The sequence below is a fragment of the Mandrillus leucophaeus genome, unplaced genomic scaffold (genome assembly GCF_000951045.1).
Source record: "Mandrillus leucophaeus isolate KB7577 unplaced genomic scaffold, Mleu.le_1.0 Scaffold851, whole genome shotgun sequence".
Lineage (NCBI taxonomy): Eukaryota > Metazoa > Chordata > Mammalia > Primates > Cercopithecidae > Mandrillus > Mandrillus leucophaeus.
The window spans coordinates 88,168-110,241 of record NW_012109264.1 but is presented as its reverse complement, the minus strand read 5'-3'; the positions used below and the strand labels follow the sequence as shown (position 1 = coordinate 110,241).

Below are 22,074 nucleotides of genomic sequence, written 5' to 3'. Positions count from 1 at the left end.
TGTTACATAGGTATACACACGCCATAGTAGACATAGGTATACATATGCCATGGTGGTTTTCTGCACCCATCAATCCATCATCTACATTAGGTATTTCTCCTAATGCTATCCCTCCCCAACCCTCCACCCCCAGACAGGCCCCAGTGTGTGATATTTCCCTCCCTGTGTCCATGTGTTCTCATTGTTCAACTCCCACTTATGAGTGAGAACATGCAGTGTTTGATTTTCTGTTCTTGTGTTAGTTTGCTGAGAATGATGGTTTCCGGCTTCATCCATGTCCCTGCAAAGGACAGGAACTCATCCTTTTTTATGGTTGCATAGTATTCCATGGTGTATACATGCCACATTTTCTTTATCCAGTCTATCATTGATGTGCATTTGGATTGGTCTTAAAGAAAGATGATGAACTATGAAGTCATCAGAACTTTAAATTATTTGATGTCTCTATTTTCCCCATAAATGCTAGTTTTACTTGTGTCACATGCAGCATGTGCAGACCAGGTAAAGGAATGAACTGTTCCTCAAGTTTCTTAGCAGAAAGGGATGAAATCCATTAAAGTATAAAACCCATTGCAGCTCTCAGCAGGGCCAACACAAGAGGCAGCCCAGGTAACAGCAGATAAACTTTTCTTTCTTGTGTTCGTGTTCTGGTAATATAAGTGGCTCCAGGGTAGAAAACATATATTATTTGACTGCTTCCCTCAAGTTTAGCACATAGTAGAGGGTGGAGTGATGGAAGGAATATGAATTACTAAATGTAAATATACATTTATTTAAATGACCACTTAGCATGTACAGGGTGGTGATGGTGAGAGTCAGTGGGAACCCATGTATGTTTGGAGCCAAATTAACTTCAGTTCAAATGCTCACTTGGCCACACACAATCGGAATGACTTTAGCCAGGTTAAACTCTCTAATCCTCATCTTCTTCATTTTCAAACTGGAGATTGCAATCCTGCAATATTATGCAGGAATACTATTAAGAGTGGACAGGATGTGTGCAAACCATATAATGCAGATTCCGATATGGTAGGTGCCTAGGAAGTACTAGATCTCATAGCCATGGCCCTGTGCCTAAGCTACTCTGAAACAAAGGAGACCCTACTGCCCCAATGCCCATGGATGCTGGTATCAACACCAATAAGTTATTGCCACATACGAGTGTGTTCTTTCACCTTACTCTCGTTCTAGGAACATCTAAGTTAAGTCCTCAACAGCTAAAGACCTAGGAGGAGATTTATAAAGTGGTGGTTCTGAAACATTTTTTGGTGGAAGCTTGGCAGTGCCTTGGTAGGTCACAGAGCAGAAGATGGCAGTGCTGCAGGAGGAGAGGCAGAGTGTATCTTCCCTCCTCAGCCAACACACAGCGCCACTTTCATAAGTTTTATATTTTAGTGCTTAGTCTAGTTTGAAAAAGGAGCTGCCACTATTTTAAAAATATTTTGTACATCCTATTTGTGGAAGAAGTTTGATATTTATCTTACTGCATATTTCCTAGCAATTTTATTGACAAGGGATTAGTTTTGCTGTGATTTAATGGTTGTTTGATAATGAGATAAGTTCCCAGTTTGAACTCTGCACATGTGCATCAGATACGCCCAAGGAGATAAATTTTATTAACTAGATTTTTAAAGGATATTTTTAGCTTTTTTTACATCCAAATTACCTCAAACCCATGGCTAGTTAGATCTTTTTTGTAGGATGTTGAATAAAAATTTGTATAGACCTTCCACAAAATTAAGAAGAACTTTACATAAGAAAAGACTTCAGTGTGGGAAGCTCTAAGAAGACATACCATCATTTAGAGCAACATGGCTTCTCTTCCTTATAAGAGTGTTCTAGTTACAGGGCAAAGAGGTGATTCCTAATGATTGTTATTTTTGTCCACGAGTGACATCCTCTCATCCTGCAATGTAGTTCTTGCTTCTAGTGTGCAATGCTCATTATTGCCAGAAATGGTCTGGGGGACCATTTGTTTCCTCCACTGTTCAGCTGATTCACAGGAGGGGTCACCTTGTGGACCACTGTCTCGTGTTTGGCAGTTTCACGCCAACGACAGAACAAGACAGCTTGCCATTGCGTGACATCATCAGACACAGCTGTGTTACAGGAATAATTAATAATAGCAATAATACCACCCAGTGTTTGTTTACTGCTGTATATTCATTCAAAATGTTTTCTTATTTATTAGCTCATTTGCTTATAAAGGAGCTACTTTATTCTCATCTTGTTATGGATGCAGTGACTAACCTACAGCAGGATTAAGTGAGTTCTTTCAGGCTACCTTATCTATTTCCTGGGGTCCATAGACGAAGAAGAGGAATGCACCAAAGCCAGGCTCCGGGTTGTGACTATTCAGGCTGCGTAAATGTCCAATTCAATCCTGGCTGGGTAATACTGACACAAAATGGCTGTTGATTACAGTAACATGCACATTGTGGAAATGAAAGACAGGCAAGGGCCATAAAGTCACTAATTAGATAGTCAAAATAAACAACTGTCTGTCAATTAATTGTCACAATTACTAGTCCCTTCAAAACAAATTGAATGACTAAAATGACACACAAATTTGCAACTGATGGTGCCAATGTAATTAAACCACCAGGAGAAATTAAATATTAAATGCCATCTAGTGAGAGATTCTTTCAGTATTTGCTCAATCATTACTCATTATTCTCTTCTTAAGAATCTCAGAGGTCAAAGACCTCAACAAGTTATGTGTTCTACAAGAACTGTCATTATCTGATCTTGGGAGGCAAATAAATGAGGAAAGCATACCAATCCCCACATTCACATTCATTATAACTCATGGAATAAAGTTTTTTAGAGCTGTAAGGAAACTCAGAAATCATTTCGTAGTCATAGAATTTTAGAGCTGTCAGAAACTCATTTTGAAGCCAAGACAGGCTGAGTGGCTTGAAGAAAGTTGCACTGTTTTGTATGTAAAATCTGAGGTGGGTCTTTTGATGACCCTTTATTCAGTTGTTGTTTTCAATACAGTGTGCTATCCCCTTGGCTCTATCTATGATAGTGAGAACTGTCATGATAAACATTGCTACAATTTGGAAGGCACATTTCATTTTTCTTTTTCTTTATTAACTTATTGCCTCTGAAATGAGCATAGTTTATTGAGATAAAGTGGCCTTAAAGGAGCATCAAATCTAGAGGGTAGCTTTGGAATCAGAGAGCTGTGGATGAAATCTCTTATTCACCTTATGACCAAAGGGAAATGCTATAACAACTCTGTGTTCAGCATCCTCAACTATAAAAAGGGAAGCAGCAATACTGATGTGAATACTATTGTTCAGGCATTTACTCAACAAACTTCTGCTGTGAGATTCCCTCGTGATGTGCCAGTGTCCATTCCAGTGATATACAAAAGGACAGACTCTGTTCTCAAAGAGCACATTGTTTAACAGTAGAAACAAATAAATAAAACATAATTCCAATCTTCCCTGCTAACATGAATTCCTCCTGTAGATATTAAGAACAATTTCCTCACCTCAGGTCTAGTCAGGATTCTCCTTTTAAATAGAAATGAGTGCAAGCTGAATGCCTAGAGCACACAATTTCAGGAATTGTTCCTTCTCAGGGTTGCACAAGGGCAGGGTCAGCCCCTGAGAACAAGTGCCTCTTGTAAGCTTTGCACCCTGGATGCCTCACTTGTCTAACTAATCATGGCCCCACATCAAACGTGCCTTAAAAGTCCTTAACTCAGTTTGAAATCATTCACTTATTTAGGTCATTATTTGATGATGACTGTCTATAGCTCTAGATTATAATCTCTTTAATAGCAGGATCCTGGATTCTTTTCCTCACTACAGCACGCCTACTGCCTACATGCAGCACATTGTGGTACTCCATAAATATTTGCCATATGAGGCTAAATGAAAGCATGCATTAATGAATGATGGAATAATGTTGCTATGGTTTGAATGTTTGTGTCCCTCCAAACTTCATATGTTAAAATGCTAACCCTAAGGTGATGGAATTAAGAGGTGGGAGGTGAATGTGTCATGAGGGTGGAGCCTTCATGAATGGGATTAGTGTCTGGATAAAAGACCTCAGAGAGCTGCCTTGCCTCTTTCATCCCACAAGGACACAGTCAGAAGATGGCCATGTGAACCAGGAAGCAGGCCCTCACCAGGCACCAAGTCTACTGGTGCTTAGATTTTGAGCTTCCTAGCCTCCCGAACTATGAGAAATAAATGTTGTTGTTGTTACAAGCCAGTCAGCTATGGTATATTGCTATGGAAGCCTAAATGTTCAATAATACAAGTGAATTAGAGCACAAGATCTAAATCCACCTGGTGGAGTAGCAGAGACCCACTGAAGAGACGGTGGGGTCTATGCCAAACTCCAAAGCCTTTCCCACAAATTATGATCTGCAGACTGCAAGCATCCATTACCTGGCAACTTGTCAGAAACACAGAATCTAGGGTCCCCCTCCTAAATACAAATTTTGTCAAGATCTCCAAATGATTCCTATTCACATTAAAGTTGGAGAAGCATTGGTCTAAAGGATGCAGGGGTTAAGCCAGGTGAAGTCCAGAAACTGTCAGCTTAGGGCAGAGAACTCACTGAAAAAGGGTGATTGTTTTAAAACTTAAATTATAAAATCAAATGAAATGTATTACCTGATTCCTCTTTACCAGGTTCTGATTAAATACTCCATGTGTATTATTTCGTCTCTTCAACAACCTTCTGAGTTATTATTATCATTATTCCCATTTTACAGCTGAAGAAAGTGAGGTGCAGAAAGATTGAGGCTCCTGACAGTGTCATAAAATGAAAAAATGGTAGATCAATCCCAGGCAGTCTGAATCTGAATCACATTCTGTGCTATGAACTCTATGCTTTTTTCTTTCCTTGTGAAGTGTGTAAGTTTGGCATATAGCAATCTCCAATACATGTCCTCTCTCATTGAAAGAGTCATGCTTGAAGGACTGCTCATTCTTTTTGTCAAATTCTGCATATCTTTCTGCCCCTCCTTTCCTTAAACACCTAACATGAGCTCAGATTATCAAAGTCAAACAAACACAATTCTCCAATTCAACACACCCCACTTATTCTTAAGCAGGCACTTGTCCCGGAGAAGGGGTACAGAGGGACTTCCAGGAAGTGGTGACACTTGAATATTGCCAGACAAGGAGGGTAAACAATTGTCCTAGAAGACACACACAGGCAGAAACCAGCATGGAATATGCAGAAAACTGGTGATGAGGTTCAACAGTAGAACTTACCCAGCGAAGTGATGTGGTGAGAATGCTAGCATATGGGAGAAGCTCCCACTGGGGAGTGTGAGGGTGGTTCAGAGGAGCATGGTGTGGCTTGATGAATCTTGGGCAGGGGGCTGCACTAGAACAGAAAGAGCAGGATAGAGAGCTGTGGACAGACTCCAGCAACGGAAGACTAAACCATCAGAATTTCATGTAGATATCAGGTGGGACGGAGTCAATTGTTGACTTGTTGAGGTTGGGCTGCCTCAATGAAGGTATCCAGTAGGTCTCTAGATTGCCAGGTCTTAAGCTTTGCAAATAAAACTGGGGAAGAGTTACAGGGTTAGGAGTTAGCAGCACACAGATACATACTTGTTGACTGAGGGAGGGATTTGATTATCCAGGGAGTGGTGTGGAGTGAGAAAATGGGAAGTCGCATAGGATGAAAACTTAAGGAGCCTCAACATTGAAGAGGTGAATTGAAAAACAAGACCTGAAGGCACCTGAGAAAGAAGAGTACATAACCAGCACTACACTATGCTGTAGAGACTTAACAGTGACCCAGATGCCACCCCAGACTTTGTGAAGCTCACAGCCCAGCTGGTGAGAAAGATGTGGAAGCCAATAGCACTACAAAATGAGACAGGATAAATGGGCAGGTAAAGGGCCATGCCCTTAGAGGAGGAATGTCTAACTGGGTCGGGAGTGTTGAGATATCCTTCTTTTAGACATGAAGAAATTTTGGCCCAAAGAAGCTAAAGCCATTTGGCCAAAGTTGCTGTGAAAAACCCATAGCAAAAACAGGAGGAGAATGTGTGTTTTCTACATTTTTAAGGAAACATACTTACATGGTTTCAAAAATATCTCTAATTGTCCATTGGCATAGCTTTTCTCTGGCAGAGATGGCTTAGGCCAGGCCCAAAGAGCTGCATATCATGTTATAATTCACTTGGCAAGAGCCAAGGGCAATATCTCTGTCTCGTAAATAGAAGAGACTTTGTAGTCACTGCACGCTGACCACCTGGGGCCATGAACTCATTCTCAAATAAACTACCCGCCACCAATAGGCTGGCAAGGCTCACCCAATGAATGAGGGTGTGGGAGATTTGACTTTAGAGGAAAACTAGCTTGCTCTGAGTGATTTTGTTTCTTAAACTAACCGGCAGAAAAAAAAAATGAACTGAAAACATAAAAGACTCATGACCTTTTTGGGGACTTTATAAAGACAGCTTTAGTTAACTGCATTGAGTTCCATTCCCTGAAATCAGACTTAGTTTGCTTGGTAGAAGTCTGCAGATAAACTGGTATAGTTAGGGTGCAATATGGTCTTTATGTGACAGGTTTTAAGCTGCAGGAAACAGTGGACTTAGCAACTATCCACTTTTTAGACACGGCAAGGTCAACCTGCTTTGTCCAATATCTTCCCCTAAGGAATGAGGCTGACCAGCCCCTCTGGTATGGAGCACCAGGAGTCCAATGGAAGGGTGGGAGTACCCCCTTCCCACAGCTGCACCTGTATGGAGTCAGATGGTGAGCATCAACCAGAAGGGGGCACCACTGAGATGTCAAGCCCAGGAAGTGATTTCCAGTGTGCTGCACAGCAGGTTGTGGGTTGCACAGCAGGAAGTGAGAGGCAGGGCAATTGAGTGAAGCTGCATCTGTATTTACAGCCACTCCCCATGCTTGCATTACCGCCTGAGCTCTGCCTCCTGTTAGATCAGTGGCCAGCGGTGGCATTAAATTCTCATAGGAGTTCAAACCCTATTGGGAACTGCACATGTGAGGGATCTAGGCTGCATTCTCCTTATGATAATGTAATGCTTGATGATCTGTCACTGTCTCCCATCACCCCCAGATGGGACCATCTAGCTACAGGAAAAGATGGTGTGAGTTGTACAATAATTTCATTATATATTACAATGTAATAACAACAGAAATAAAGTGCACAATAAATATAAAGCTCTTGGATCCTCCCAAAATCATCCCCCACCCAAGTCTGGGGAAAAATGATCTTCCATGAAACCATTCCTTGATGCCAAAAAGGTTGAGGACTGCAGCTATAAAAGCAAAGAACTCCAGAGCTGGGTATAGAGATTCAGAGCCAGGGTGCTGAAGAACAAAGAGGGAAGAGAACAAGAGGGTGATGCATTTGCTAGCAATTGGACTCTATTTTGAGTAGATGGGCCTGATCCATTTAAAGTGTTTGGTAATGGACAAATACCCATGAATAATTCAGGCCCATAACTTTTGTTTTAACTTAAATGATCTGGATAATTACTTGAATTTTTCTTCACATTATCTAATATGTATATGTATATGCATATGTATAGCAAAACTCAGCGGCAGCTTTCTGCTCAAAGTGTTTCATGGGATAATTTCTGGTGTACTTTTGCTGTATTGACAGAGAGACTGATTTCTCTTCTCTAGCCAGTTTTTCATTCCCTGTTGATGATTCTGTGACGATATGTATGTGGGGGTGGGGGTGGAGTAGGGGGTGACTGGGGGAAGGAAGGAGATGGTCACCTACTATTCGTTCATTCCATTAATTTAAAATATGGCATTCAGAACCATCCATGTGCCAGATACTAGGCTAGCAGCTAGATACACAAAGATGGGTAAGATACAATTCTTGACCTCAAGGGGCTCATAGTCTGGTGGGCATGTGAGAACCTTATGACATTGCTCTGATAGAGGAAAACACGGGATGTGGCAATGTGCCAAGGAAAGGGACTTTGAGCCTTGCCTAAACTTACTGTCTGCCCATGTTTGTGTGGGGATGGGTTGCCTGGAGTCTCAGGGAAGCTCTTCAGTTTTCAGCTGGAGTCACTCTGAGCACAGAGTGAGTATGAGTTCCCAGAGCTGCACATGCTCCCTCCTGTCATGTCTGCAGGTCACCAGCCTTGTGACACATTCTGTTTGTGATAAAGTGATGCTCAGACAACTGATCTCTTGGCCCATCCCAGGGTCCTTTTACACGCTCTTCTTTTCTTCACCAGGGAGGAAGATCCATATCCTTCCACTACTTCTTCTGGAGTCTGACCTTTCCTTTCATGTAACTTCTAAAAGAAATCCACTGCAGCTTTGATGTTTCATACTTTAGAGGTCTGTAGTTAAAAGAACCCAAGTCTTGCATTTGTGTAAAATATTTACTGAATCACTGAATCCCGTGCACCAGATGTGTTCTAAGAGTCAGGTACAAACCTCCAACCAAACCTCTGCAGTGGAGTCACAAACTCCTTACCCAAATTCATCCAAGTATCAGCTCCATTACATCAATAACCTTATCTCCTTAGTACCTAGCTGTGTTCTAGGACATAAAACCCAGCAGGCAGTCAACAAATATTTGTTGAAAATTTTATCTTTTCAATAGTTATTCTACCTTTCATTCTAATGCAATCCTGATCTTTTAAAGCCCAGAAAAATCATTTTTTGCCATCCTTTCCTGCTGATAGAATGGTCCTGTATCATAATTATGGCCCCTGAAAGATAACGAGGTCTTGTTGGGCAGAGATCCCAGGGGAACTCCTCAAAGGGGCACAGATGCAGTTGGCTTATGCCCTTTTACCATTTTGGCCTCTTGCCCTTTGTCTTCTACTTTTCCATGCCTGCAAAGCAACCATGATGACATGAGATGCAGCCAACGACTTTCAACTGACCTTGAAGAAAAGCTGTGCAACAATCCATTAGGGATATAATAAAGGAGATTCCTTCTATAGGAATACATATCTATATATCTCCTTACATAGGATATTCCTATATATCTATAGGAATAGATATATAGATCACTATATAGGAATCTCCTTGATTACATCTCTGATGGATTGTTGCACAACTTTTCCTTGGAGAATGCCCAATGGCAACGAGCTCATCATTTCAAAAAGCAGTGCCCTGGGCAGGTCTGTTTGTTACCAAACTTTACCTTTTTGTGAATTAGAATTTCTCCTGCTTTAATGGCCATCCATTGGTATTAATTCCATTCCAAAGGAGACACACATAAAATAACCAGTCTCTTTGTCATGGCAGAACCCCAAATATTTAAAGACAGTCACCATATTCCTTCTATATCCCTTCCATCTTCAGACCTTCCAGAGGTATTCTGCCTTGTTTCGTGTTCTGTTTTTGGTCCTTGCTATGGCTTGAATGTGCCCCTCATAAAGCATGTGTTCAAAACGTAATCCGCAATGTTACAGTGGGGCCTAATAAGAGTTGTTTAGATCCTGAGGGCTTTACCTTCATGAAAGGATTAATGTTGATTTTTAAAGTGTTTGAGGCTTTGAGTTCAATCTCGTGTTCTTTTATGCCCATGTGATGCCTTCTGCCATCTTACATTGCAACAAAAAACCTTCACCAGATATGATCCCTCAATCTTGGAATTCCTGGTCTCCAAAACCAGAAGCCAAATACATTTCTGATTTATTTTTAATACATTACACAGTCTCAGGTATTTTGTTATGGCACTATAAGATGGCTTCTGTTAGATTTTTTTGTGCCCTTATTTCTTCTCCTTATAGTCTGAGTTAAAGAAATACGTGTACTTTGATAATGCATTCTCTAATCCTTAATAGTTTCTATTTTATAAGCAATCTTGTGCATTCGGCATGTAATCACACACACATACATACACACAAATAAGAAAAGATTCTGAAATGGTTTACTCCAGTCAACTGAAAAATCAGCTGACATAGAACAAGGATGTGTTGTTTACAAAATGAAGTGGTTATAGTTTCTCATTTTTATGTGAAATTTTTACACTGGCACTGTAGATAGAAATGGCAGTTGTAAAAACATTACTCATTTAACAAGAAACCCCAAAATATTAATGTGATTTACTTCCATGTCCAGCTTATGTCTTCACCATGTATAACTTTATCATTCCCTAATTTGGGGGAAGTTTGTGCTTCAAAGACATTTTGCAATTAGTACACTTGAGCTTAGATATATAAAGCAGGAAACAGAGTGAAAGGGATAGAAAGCTCCACTAGCTATAAAGTACAAAGTATTTCATATTTTAAAATGTATGATCTAGCTAAATGAAATTCAGATATCGAATTATATACATGCACATTCAGAGTCCAATGCATAGAGATCAAAAAACAAGCAAACATAGGTTTATTACAACACGTTGTCAGATAAGCTCTGTTCTCTTATTGAGAAGGTAGTGGCATAGTGGCATTTGCTGGTAGGTGGCTTTTATGCGTACCAGAATGTGCCTAGGCCTCCTGTGGAATGTCTGGCATCTCCATGGTTAATTAATCTAGTCTGCATTCTTCCTCTCCCCCACAGGGCTGACTGTAAAAAATCTTGCAGGGAGAAAATCTGGCTTCCGAAGCACTGCTTAAGTGACCTGACTTCTTAAAATAGTCCTTCATAAGCAAAACTCATATGATATAATTTGAGTGTGTAAATCCAATTACATTTCCTGGGGAAGTGCAGGGAAGATTATACTGGCTTTCCCTGCTCTGTTGTGGCTGGCTGAAGCAGCATTCCTCAACTAAAGCCCCACACAAATCCTGGGAAGAAAATTCTTTACATAACCCACTCCTTTACTAGCTGTGGTTCAAACCTATGTATCACAGAAATTTTGCAACCTTCAATACTGCCACCAACCTTCATGTTCTGTTACTTTAATTCTGCCCCAAAGAGAAAACCAAGAACACACTTCAGAAGCGATAAGTCAAATGAACTGCTATGTTGTCCAACTGCGTAATCTGGGCCTACTGGTCTCTCAGACAATCAATATTGTACCTATTTGGTGCTGAGAGGAAAGGTTTAAGATGAATGTTGCAAGTGTCTCCTGTGTTTTGCAAATAAACACATGTAGAATCAACTTAAATAGACACACTTGTGAAATGAATAAATTAGCATCTTAAGACATATTTAGACAACAGTAAAGTGTCACATCAGCGTGATTGTAGTAGTGTCCTCTGATTAAATGTTGCTAGCAGCACTGAATATGGAATAAACTCTTTTTAAAAATCTTTCGTTTTTTTGCTTGGTTTCACTCATTTCTGATGAGCTCTTAAAATGCCATCAATCATCAAAGTATAAATATGACTAATGCATTTGTCCTACTTAGCATGACATTGTAGCAGCTGCTCTAGAAGCAAAGTCCTCCCCATCTTCCCAGTTCTAATCTAATTATGCTCTGACCTGCTGATAACAGTCAGGTGATATTACCAGATATGAAGGAAAACAAATTCATAATTCAATCTTGCAAAGCACACACTACACATTCATTTTACAACTCTCTCTAAATACAGAGACAACAAGCCTATTTGCAACTCCAGGGCAAAGATGTCTACAGGCCAGGGCTGAAGGGATTTAATTGGTCATTTCAGCCGTCATTATGATATCCTTTGCAAAGCCCATTCTCCACCAACACACATACACACAAGCACACACACACACACACGAAGAAGAAAGAAAGAAAAGAAAAATAGAAAGAAAGAAAAAGGAGAATCTCTGGGAATCTTTCACAAGTAAGGGAGAATATATCCGTTTCTCGGCATTCAGAGGAATCTCTTGGGAAGGTTGACACTCAAATCAGTTTTTGAAAGGCATTTTTCTCAGACATGCTGGAAAGCTGCCATTATTTTTGTAAAGCCTATATGAATTTCCTAAAGAAAAATGTACAGAAATGGAGATATTTGGGGTCTTAAGAAATGTACACCATAACTGGTGAGGTACATTAAATTGGATTCCAGTCATCCTCATTTAATGGATATTTATGTCTCTCAAGTGAGTACGTACCTTGATACCAACTACCAAATTGAAACGATTTATATTACATGCCATTTGTTGTACATTAAGTAGTCACAGGATTCCCTTTATTTGATTTGAGATAGCTACAAAGAACCTTAGACTTACACAAAGAACGTATAATATCTAATGTTTAAACTGTATAAATGATGGGAGAGAAGTTGGTAATTTTATTATGTTCATGTTGTCTTTACTGTGAAGTTAGTCCTTCATTTAAGTGGTCAAAAATGTGTATATAAGTCACATACAAAGTCTGCTTCCCTCCTGAACCCAACCTACTCATACTAGACACCACTATCTTATCCAGCACATACACCCAAAAAGCATTTTCCCCTAAAGGATTTCTTGAAAGTCAAATGGTAGGCTAAATGTCCCTCATTTTAATTCAAGTTTAACGATCATTCTTTAGCATTTTTCTGGCTCTAGTCTCTCCTGTTTGATAGGATGTTGAAAGGTAGGAAAGAAGATGTTGCATGAGAAATTTAAATCTGACAGCATGACCTTGAGCACTAAGTAACCTGGATTTGCATACCTGACTGCCTTTGATTGTACAGTTATCTTGGAGAAATCATCTCCACTCTGACAAGTCTGCTTATCTATCTCACCAAGAGGTACAGAAGACTAATTAGCCACTAGCTGTAACATTTTAGAATCCCCAAGAGGGAACCATAATGCAGCGATCTTTCTGGTTAAATATTACTGCCTCTCAGTTTTCCAATAACTAAATGATTTCCACCATCTTATCACTAATGAGCTAAAGAATGAGAATGAGATGAGTTTCAAATGTAAGATAACTCAGATTATTGTCACCAGCAATTAAAATAGAGTAAAATGCTAGCTATAGCAATAGCGTTTAGAATTTATCTATCTTGTGAAAGAACCTAGCAAATATTATCTTATCATTAATCCTTTATTTACATATATAACATCATTTTCTAATGAATTTACTGGTGGATAAATCGAATTGGTGAGACAAACAATTGGTTTATGATGTGGGAAAAGTAAATCAGTGTCTTAGGGAAATCTGGACAAGGTATTCCTATTATTGGTTTGAGGCTTATTTAACTTGAATTGGGTGCGGTTTCATAAGAAAGAAATGATTGTAGCCCTAGTGCTACCTATAGCTGAGCTAAGTCAGAGTGAAATAGAAGGAACCCTTCAAACTGGGTTTTGAACCTTCTGAAAGTTTCTCAGTCTTTCCAATGCCACTCCAGATGCAGAAAACATATGGGTGATTATGTCTGCTCTAGACAATAATCTCATTGTTGGGTGGGAAGTCAATGTTTGTAGTGTGTTAATTGAATAGAGAAAACATAAACCATCTCTTTGCTGATGGCAGGGAATTTCCTGAGTGGCCCCTTTTAGGTTCCATTTTGTATCCGCAGTGGAAAGCAAATGGTGATTCAATGAACACAGGGCTTTGTCTCTTCTTATAGGGTGTCTGCAGAGATTTGCAGTGTGGTTGCTACCCTATCAAGTCACAGATGTCATTTCCTTCAGGGTAGAAAGAGGGAAAGCAGATTCTCATAGCTTAGATTAAAGGGAGGCAATCATTGGCTCATTTGTTCCTTTCAAAAATGACATTTTCAATGAAGTGAAACAGCTGCCAAGGTGCGCTAACTCTATACTCTCATTTTTGTTTCCTAATTCTTGATAATTCTAAGTTAAACATTAGCCATCCTACCAAAGAGAATGAAGATTAATGTGGAGAAAGATGCTATTCCAGTGTTTATGGCCTTTAGTTGATAGATTTGCATCCAGCTAAGCAGAATGATGAGTTAGCTACAATGAGCCTATTCCCAGCAATTCACTCATTTTTCTCTCATAATTTCCCTATGACTTCTTCATTAAATGTTTATTCATGTGCTATACAGAATTTACTCTCTTAACTAGTAAAAGAAGTACTCCTCACTCTTTAATAGTTTCAAATGCTTACGTGTTTAGAAAGATAATCACTAGAGGGTTTCTGAAGAATAATTGGCATTGGAGTAAGGGTTTGAATTCTGTCCTCACTGCTTGCTAGGTTCCTGATCCTCAGGATATTACTGTAACGTTTCTAGGAATCTGTCATTTTTTTCTCTGAAATGAAAATGAAGGATGATACCATCTATTTTTCATCATTAGATGTGATGATGCGCATAAAGGTGCTTAGTTACATGTAAAATACTGTGCAAAGTAAAGGATTATTATAGTTTTTTGACTTCTTTAAAAGATGTTTATGTGTAAGACTGCCTTGCACGCATATGATGTGTGTGTGTAGAAAGCTTTCACCGACACAACACCAGGGCACTTGGATATTTTATAATATTTCCTATATGATGAATTATCTATTCATTCAGTGACCATTTGTTGAATACCTACTATATGTCTGGCATTTTTCTAGAGGCGAGGATAAAATGCTATTTATGATAGACAACATCCTTGCCCTTATGGTGTTTACATTCTTGTGAGGGTGTGGGGGACAAACAGTAGATATAAACAAATAAGATAATTTCAGATAGCAGATGTGCTCTGGAGAAAATAAAACAAGTCATTTACTAGAGAAAGTAGCATTTGAGAGTCTGGAACAATGAGAATGTGCCAGTCTTATAAAGACTTTGGAAAAATTGCTCTAGGTAGCAGGTGAAAAGACTCACAATTAGGAAGAGCTTAGAATATGGCAAAAAATGAATGGCGTATTTGGAGCCTAATGAAGAGAAAAGAAGAGAGAAGAGAAGGAAATATGGTTGGAGAGAGAAGAAGCAACTAGTTCAGAGAATCAAGCATGCTGTGGTAAGCAGTTAGGATTTTACTCTAGTTGCTCTAAGAAGTGTTTAGCAGGTTTTGAGCATTCCTTATATGTTACTAGACATGGAAAACTAAATAGTACCTATTTAAAAATCACAGATTCTTATAAAAAGTGATTTATTCTCTACTTTGTCCATCTGCAAGATCTAGGAAAGACTCTTAAGCCCATAGAGGGCGCCAAAGGACCTTTAAAGGCCCTTTCAGCACTGAAGTGAGGGGAGAGCGCTCTGGTTGTTCCTCTAGAGTTTTGGTAACAGGTGACTCAACCTATGAAATCGTAGTTTATCTATAATTCTAACCCAAACAAAAAATTGAATGAACTTGGTTTACATGCATCAGGACCTTGGTTTTCACAGTGGAGAATTGTTTATGATGAGATGAGGGTGGGAAGACATTTGGGGGTTATTTTTAATCTTCTCCCATCTGGTAGTATTTGAGTAGAGTATAAAACAAATATGGAGCCAAATTTACTTTCTGGATTCACTTGGCAAGAAAAAGATATCTATACTTAGAACTTTGAAAACACTCATAATTTGCCACTTAGGATGTGTTATTCTAAATACTATTCCTAACTTACTTATTAAATTTTCTAGTTGTGCGTACTGAGAAAGGCTATTGCATGAAAAGCAGTGGGTTATAATACATAGAGTTTCTTATACATGATCAGATAGCTATGCTTTATCGTGAAAACAACTCATAGTGAGTTAGGTGAAAAAAAGAGAAGGCAAAGAGAAGGAGAAAGAAGGAAGGAGAGGAAGACAGGGAAGAAAAGATCTGCTAATGTCTACGTATACAACAAAGAAAATAAAAAAAGAGAATGAGAGAGCTTGGAAGAAAGTAGATTTAGATGTACTGGCATGTAGGTCTTCATGTAAACACAACTGAGAAATAGTTAATACCAAAGAATTTGACTTCCACTTCCCAGATTAAGATTTATTTGTTATATGTGGATATAAAGTTTCATGGTGACTGTGATAACACATTCATTATTGCCTTTAATAAGAAAAAGTTCAGTCAATCAGCCCTTACTCAGAGTCTCTCATCTCTCCATTTCATGCCTGATAATCACAGGCATGTAATTTATGTAGTCTTTGCTTTACCCAGAGATACTTCAGAAAGCACTGTAAAAGCAGCCAATCAGATAAGTCACCTGAGCAAAGGAATCCAGAACCATCGGAGAAGAGACAGGATCCCACATTGACCAGAAGTCCAGGAGGCCAATGATGGGTGAAGCACTCTAACAGCACTGGCAACCTAAACATCATGAGCAATTTTCAGTGGGGTTGTGCCTGTTTATTCTAAGCACCATCTATTCAAATTCAACCGTAAAGAAGAGGAGTTTTAAGCTGCTAATGCAGCAGAAATGATACAGAGGCTAAGGACAGGGCAGGCCCACACAAAGCAGCCCCCTGACCATGCATGTCACACCAGTCATCTATTTGAAAATACTTCACTTGACATGTTTCCCTTATTTTTGAGAACCCCCAAATTCACTCTCCTGTTACCTACCATACATTTTGCAAAGACAGTGCCATGCCATTAATTATCTATTGGTTCTAGTAAATTCAAACAAGAGAAACATTGTCTGCCTTCTCACCCAGAGACAATGTGAACTGTGTTCACATCAGCATATCCATATTTAAGGGGAAGAATAGAAAAAAAAGAAGGAGAAAGGAGAGAAAGATGCCTAAAGAACAAGATTTCACCTAAATATAATATTTACACCATCTACATCAAAATGCTCTTTTCCAATTAATCAAAACTTGCGTTCTTTGCCACCCCCAATTACTGAGTTTGGTTTATTCAAAGCACTGGGGCCGCATCCTGTCATGAGAGAAGATATCATGTTCGGTCACCAAGGCAATAAAAAATTCCCGAGAAAACCATGTGTCATAGGATTATTTGAAGGACCGGATGAAATAACACATACAGTACTCAGCACTGACAGTCAGTATGTATTTAACAAATGTATGTTCCTTTGAGAACTGAGGGTTTGTGGCTTAGAGATGTGGAAAAACCCAACTCTGAAGCCCAGAGCCCCCTAGACACCCTGCTGCGACTCTCCTGAGGAGAGCTGTTAAGGAATGGGTCACCTTCTAAATTTGGATGCTTCCCCTCCCCTTCTGTCTCATGCTCCAGAGACTGCGGACCCTGAGGGAGGGGAATGAGGAGCAGAAAGCAGACTTTCTTAGCTGATGTCAGAGTAGAATTACTCATAGAATCAGAGTAGAAGGGTAGAGTTGGTAGAAACTTTTAGAGGTCATTGAGTTCCACTTTAAGAAGAGATTGCATTCCGCTAACACTTTAGACCTCCTAGGTGCAAGGCACTGTGCCAGACTGAAGGAGGAGACTTAAAGAGAGTGAGGCAACCCTGGCCCTCTGGAAGCTATATGATTAATAACTCGGGGAAGTTAGAGGGGAAACAAATGCAAGGCAGGCAGGAGTTACCTGGTTGATGGAAATGACCGCCAGCCGGGGGATGACCACTTGGAGGATGACCTGCAGCAGCGAGGTGCCCAGGCCGGCCAGGATGGCCCAGGTGAGCGGCAGCGGCAGCATGCTGTAGGTGGCGAAGAGCGTGAAGAGCACGTAGCCTATGCCGTCGCCCAAGAGCCCGTAGCCGAGGCCTGCTGCTAGGATCTGGGTGGTCATGGCCACCCAGGTGACCACGCCGCTGTACTGCAGGTACGTGTGGGAGGTGGTGTCCTTCCTGACCACCACCAGGGCGCAGATCACCACCTCAATGCCGGTGAAGAAGCCCAGCAGGATGCCCTTGAGCGGGTCCATGGGGGCCGAGGCCAGGCTCAAGTGCAGGACCAAGAGAGTGAGTTTGGTCAGCACGTCCAGCACGTTCATCACCACTTCCGATTTGCGCCTCTGGCCCAAGAAATAGCGCTGGTAGAGGCGTTCCAGATCCCGAGATTTGAAGGAGTTGCGCAGGGTGGGGAAAATGACTCCTCGGTAGCTATAGCCCCCATTGAGAAAGAAATCCGAGTTGCTAGGGGCACAGTCAAGGTGCAGGAAGCCCAGGTCGCCTCCGCCTCCGCTGCCGCTGGCACTGCCGCTCCCGCTGCGTTCCGGGAAGACTTTGGTGCCGCAGGTGCTGTGCGCTCGCTCTCCAGGGCCCAGCGAGTAGAGGGGCAGCGCCGAGTCGCCTGACAGCTGCGGCGCGTGGTGGTTGGGGCCGCCGCCCGCAGGGTCCGATGGTTTGCCCGAGCCTCCACTTCCGCTGCTGCTGCCTCCCCGGTGCCCGTGAATGAAGCGCTGCTCCGTGATGTGCCGCACCGCCGTCTGCCACAACAGCCGCTGCGGCCGGGAGGCGCTCCTGCCGTCGCCGGCCGGGGGCGTCGGGTGGATGGTGTAGAGTTCCTCGCTGCCTGTAAGGCAGCGCACATCGGAGAGCTCCATGGCGCTGGGCCGCAGGGAAGGAGGCGCAGAACTCTGGGGAGGCAGCCGGAGGAGGAGGTTCCTAAAGACTTGAAGGCGACCTGGTAGGAGCTTGGCAGCGATCCCTTCTATCCTAGGCTGTCCCGTTGCAGGAGCCCTGCGCCAGGGCTCCTTGTAGGTCAGGTCATACTGTGCCCAGGGGCAAAGGGCACCTGGAAGATTGCGGCGGACCTCCGCGTCCTTGCGCGCTGCTCTCCCGCCAGCCGGCGCAGCTTGGGTACGCAGCGGCAGTGGCTATTTGTCCTCAGGAGCCGCAGCGCTCTGAGCCACGCAGCCCCTTCCTGGGCTCAGGCTCCTTGGTTGGTTCTAGGCTCAGCGTTTTGGCGCAGCCTTTGCTCTCCAAGAGACGCCTAGGAGCCTGGGCGCCGTGCTTCTGCTGCGCGTCGGGCGGGCCTGGCTGCAGCACTGGGCTCTGGACGCCCACTGCTCCGCGGTTTCAGGGGTCCTGGCCGGGGGTGACCGGCGGCAGCGATGGGTGCGAAGTTAGCAGATGTGGCTGGAATCATCGCCTTTCGGAGAACTCCACTGCGCCGGGATGGGGAGCAGGGGCGGAGCTGGGGGCGGGGGCAAAGAAGGAGGAGGAGGGGGGCACGGTGAGGTGGCGGGGCGCCCCGCGACAGGGTTGGAGAGGTGGTAGCCTCGGCGCTAACAATTCACCAAATAGTTAATTTTAAGGAAGGGGTATGCTGAGGCTCCCTCCTAGGCTCGTTCCTAGTTGCGGAGCAAGGACTGACAGCGCAGCGCTGGCTCTGGCCAGAAGCATCCCTCCGGGAGTGGGTGCGGGGACTCTCGCCCCAGGGTCCCAGCCTGAGCTATAAGACGAGGTCCACGCTTTCAGCTGTGCTTTCGAAGGGTCGCAGCACACAGTTCCCATCCCCTTTACTTCGTTCTTTGGAGTCCATTTGGCTCGGAGCTAGGAGGAGCAGGAGGTGGGGGAAGGAAAAAGTGGGGAGGTCTCCAAAGCCAAGAGCTCTGAGAACGAAGAGAAGCCGCCGGTGCGGATATCCGAGGCTGAGAACCGAAGCTTGGCGGATGAAGCGAAGGTTTGGAGGAGAAGGGAGGCCCGAGGCCGAGTGGAAGTCGACAGAGACGCCTCTGGATCCAGGGAAGCGCCGCCGCGTGCCACCCTGGAGCTCTGAAACGCGCTGCGGGCACCAGGCTACTGGGAGGAATTTGGAGACCTGTCAGAGCGGTCAGACACCCGCGGTGACTTAAACCCGCCCCCGCGCCAAGCCACGCCCCTGGAACCGGGCGGGGGGTGGCGGAGGGACCTGCCACCCAGATCTGGCCAGGACGCCCCAGGTCTTGTAGAAAGCGGCACGCACGGGCCGGTGTGGGAGAGGACCACTGAGGGCTAGGGCGGGCGGGCGCCCCCGGCCTTCCCGGGGCGCGCTGAGATCCAGCGTTCCAGCTGGCCGCGCCAACCGGTTCCTCCGCTGTTCTTTTTTAGGCATTGGCTCTTGTCCTCTGCAGGTGCGGAGCCAGGACTCGTAGGCCGCTTTGCCCACGGGCTCGGAGAGCCCAGCGCGACGGAATACAGGGTCTCCTTTCCGCCCTTCCTACCCGTGCGTCTTTTGGCAAAGCCAACTTTCGGGCTAAACGCAAAATCCCCCAAGAAGCCGCAATCATAGAGGCAGTCAGTTTCCTACAGGAGCCTCTTTACTACCTCGATCCAGAGGGAAGGGTACGGGACATTAAAATGGGGACTTCCCCTGCCTGCCTCACACACTAAGTTTCTCCGCTTACAATAAGGGTCGAGGAGGCGGACGTGGAGAAAGGCATGTCCGGGGTCCCGCCTCGCCCTAGCCAGGTTTCCCGCCCGCCCAGGCTCAGCCGAGCGCTCGCGGACAAAGCCTGCGGTGGCGCTTGCGGCGGACCAAGTCGCTGCGCGGTGGGAGCTTAGTGCCGGTGCTAACGCCCGATGAGCCGCGTCCCGGGGGTGCAGGGTTTGCCGGGCAAACACGGCCGCCGCAGTCCCGCACCCGGATGCAGGTGGAGGAGCGGTGGTGGTCACCACCTCCGCCACCAAGACTGCGGCTGCAGCCGGTGGAGCCCGGGCCCAGAGCACAGTCAGCTGATGGCCAATGACGTCAGGCCCTGGGCGCGTTCGCGGCTCCCCGTGGCGTCCCATGAAAGCCCGAATGACCGCCTTGCCTTGCCGCCCCCTCAGTCCCTCCTGAGCGAGAAGAGAAGCTCCTTTCCCTCCTGCCTGTCCTAAGGAAAAATAAATTTCGATCTCCCCACCCCCAACCACAGACACTGTCTCCAGGGTTATTTCTGTCGGCCGTGTCCCAGAAACGCGGGATTTAATTTTTTGCTTTTTAATTCTTTTTTTCCCCCCACGCATTTGGACTTCGGGTTAAACCCGGAACGGGTCACCTGCCTTGCACACAGAATTCCAAAAGGAAGACAAAAGAATCCTCTAACATTTCCCCTAGTCCCTAATCAGTAGATTTCTAGAATTTCGTTCACTCCATGGAAAAGACTCCCCTAATTCCAGTCCTTTAAAGTTGTATTCTACCATCCCTCCAGAAAGCCAAAATGAAACGCTCAACTTTAAATAGATAGACGGCTGATTCTACTTTTAACTCTGCTTGTAGATGAATTAATGTGTTAACTCTAAAGATCTCCCAGAATAATTGGCCTATCCCATGGGGCTGGAAGTTAAGGATGAAAGCACCTCAAACAACTCTGTGTTGCAGTTATCTAGCCCTTAATGAAATAATCCCTGGAATTACATTCCTGTGAAAGACATGCTTCCTGCTTCTTCTTTCCTGAATTCCTTGAACTCATCAGCCTCACCCTACTGGAACTCGGGTGGGTAATGAGTCCCTTGACTTGAGCTGGGAACCCAGACGGAGCACAGTTGGGAGGGCTGTCCTATAGACCCTGAACCAGAATGTGTGGGGAGCTGTGTCCTCTCTGTGTGAGCACTGCCCCACGGCATCTGTGCTAATGACCATATTAGCAAACTTGGCAATGGAAGACATCTCTTTATTTTCTCAGTTCTTTCTCCTTGGGGCCCTAAGGACTCAGTCTGAATAAATGAGGGGCTGGATGCAATTGGAACTTTCCTATGAAAATCTTTCTCCAACCTGGACAGCTCCCAGGATGATTTATTCAGCAGCAAAAGGAGGCGGGCCAAGTGGGGGGAGATTGGACCCAATCAGATAAAATGACTCAGGCTGATGAATGAACACAGCATGCTACAGAAAGAAACTCAGAATTTCATGAACTCAGAGGTTGAAGCTAATGCATCAGGGAGAACACATCACATCTGTTCAACTGACTGAATGTTTCTTGGCTGGAAGGGTGTTACCGTAGATTGTTTTAAAATAAGAACATGGATGACACAATTAGATTCCAATGCTCTTCTTCTTGCTGGGATGACATAGTGCCATTCAGCCCAAGATGCATTCTGTTTTTGAATGACAGCATTGGTTCAACACAAATATTTAGAAGCTTTTTGGAATATGCAAACCACCAAATGATTAAGAACCACTTAAAACAAAAGAAGTTGGCTGGGCAGTGTGGCTCACGCCTGTAATCCCAGCACTTTGGGAGGCCGAGGCAGGGGAATCACGAGGTCAAGAGATTGAGACCATCCTGGCCAACATGATGAAACCCTGTCTCTCCTAAAAATACAAAAATTAGCTTGATGTGGTGGTGCATGCCTGTAATCCCCGCTACTCGGGAGGCTGAGGTAGGAGAATCACCTCAACTCCGGAGGAGGAAGTTGCAGTGAACCGAGGTCACGCCATTGCACTCCAGCCTGGGCAACAAGAGCGAAACTCCGTCAAAAAAGAAAGAAAGAAATCAAAAGAAGTCAACACATTCTTTTGAAGCTATGATAGACCTTTCA

At 43.6% G+C, this 22,074-nt stretch overlaps 1 protein-coding gene across 2 annotated transcripts in view; it reads right to left on the bottom strand.

Annotated features, from left to right (window-relative positions):
- The window catches only part of ADCY8 (adenylate cyclase 8 (brain)), a 283,450-nt gene extending 263,190 nt beyond the window's left edge, over nt 1-20,260 (bottom strand). Inside the window, exon 1 of one of the 2 annotated variants that reach the window (XM_011968626.1) lies at nt 17,214-20,260. In XM_011968626.1, the coding sequence (XP_011824016.1) occupies nt 17,214-18,173 (960 nt within the window). In that variant the 5' untranslated portion in view covers nt 18,174-20,260. The remainder of the gene's footprint in view (nt 1-17,213) is intronic. The other variant, XM_011968627.1, reaches the window with a different exon arrangement.
- Nucleotides 20,261-22,074: the final 1,814 nt, after the last annotated feature.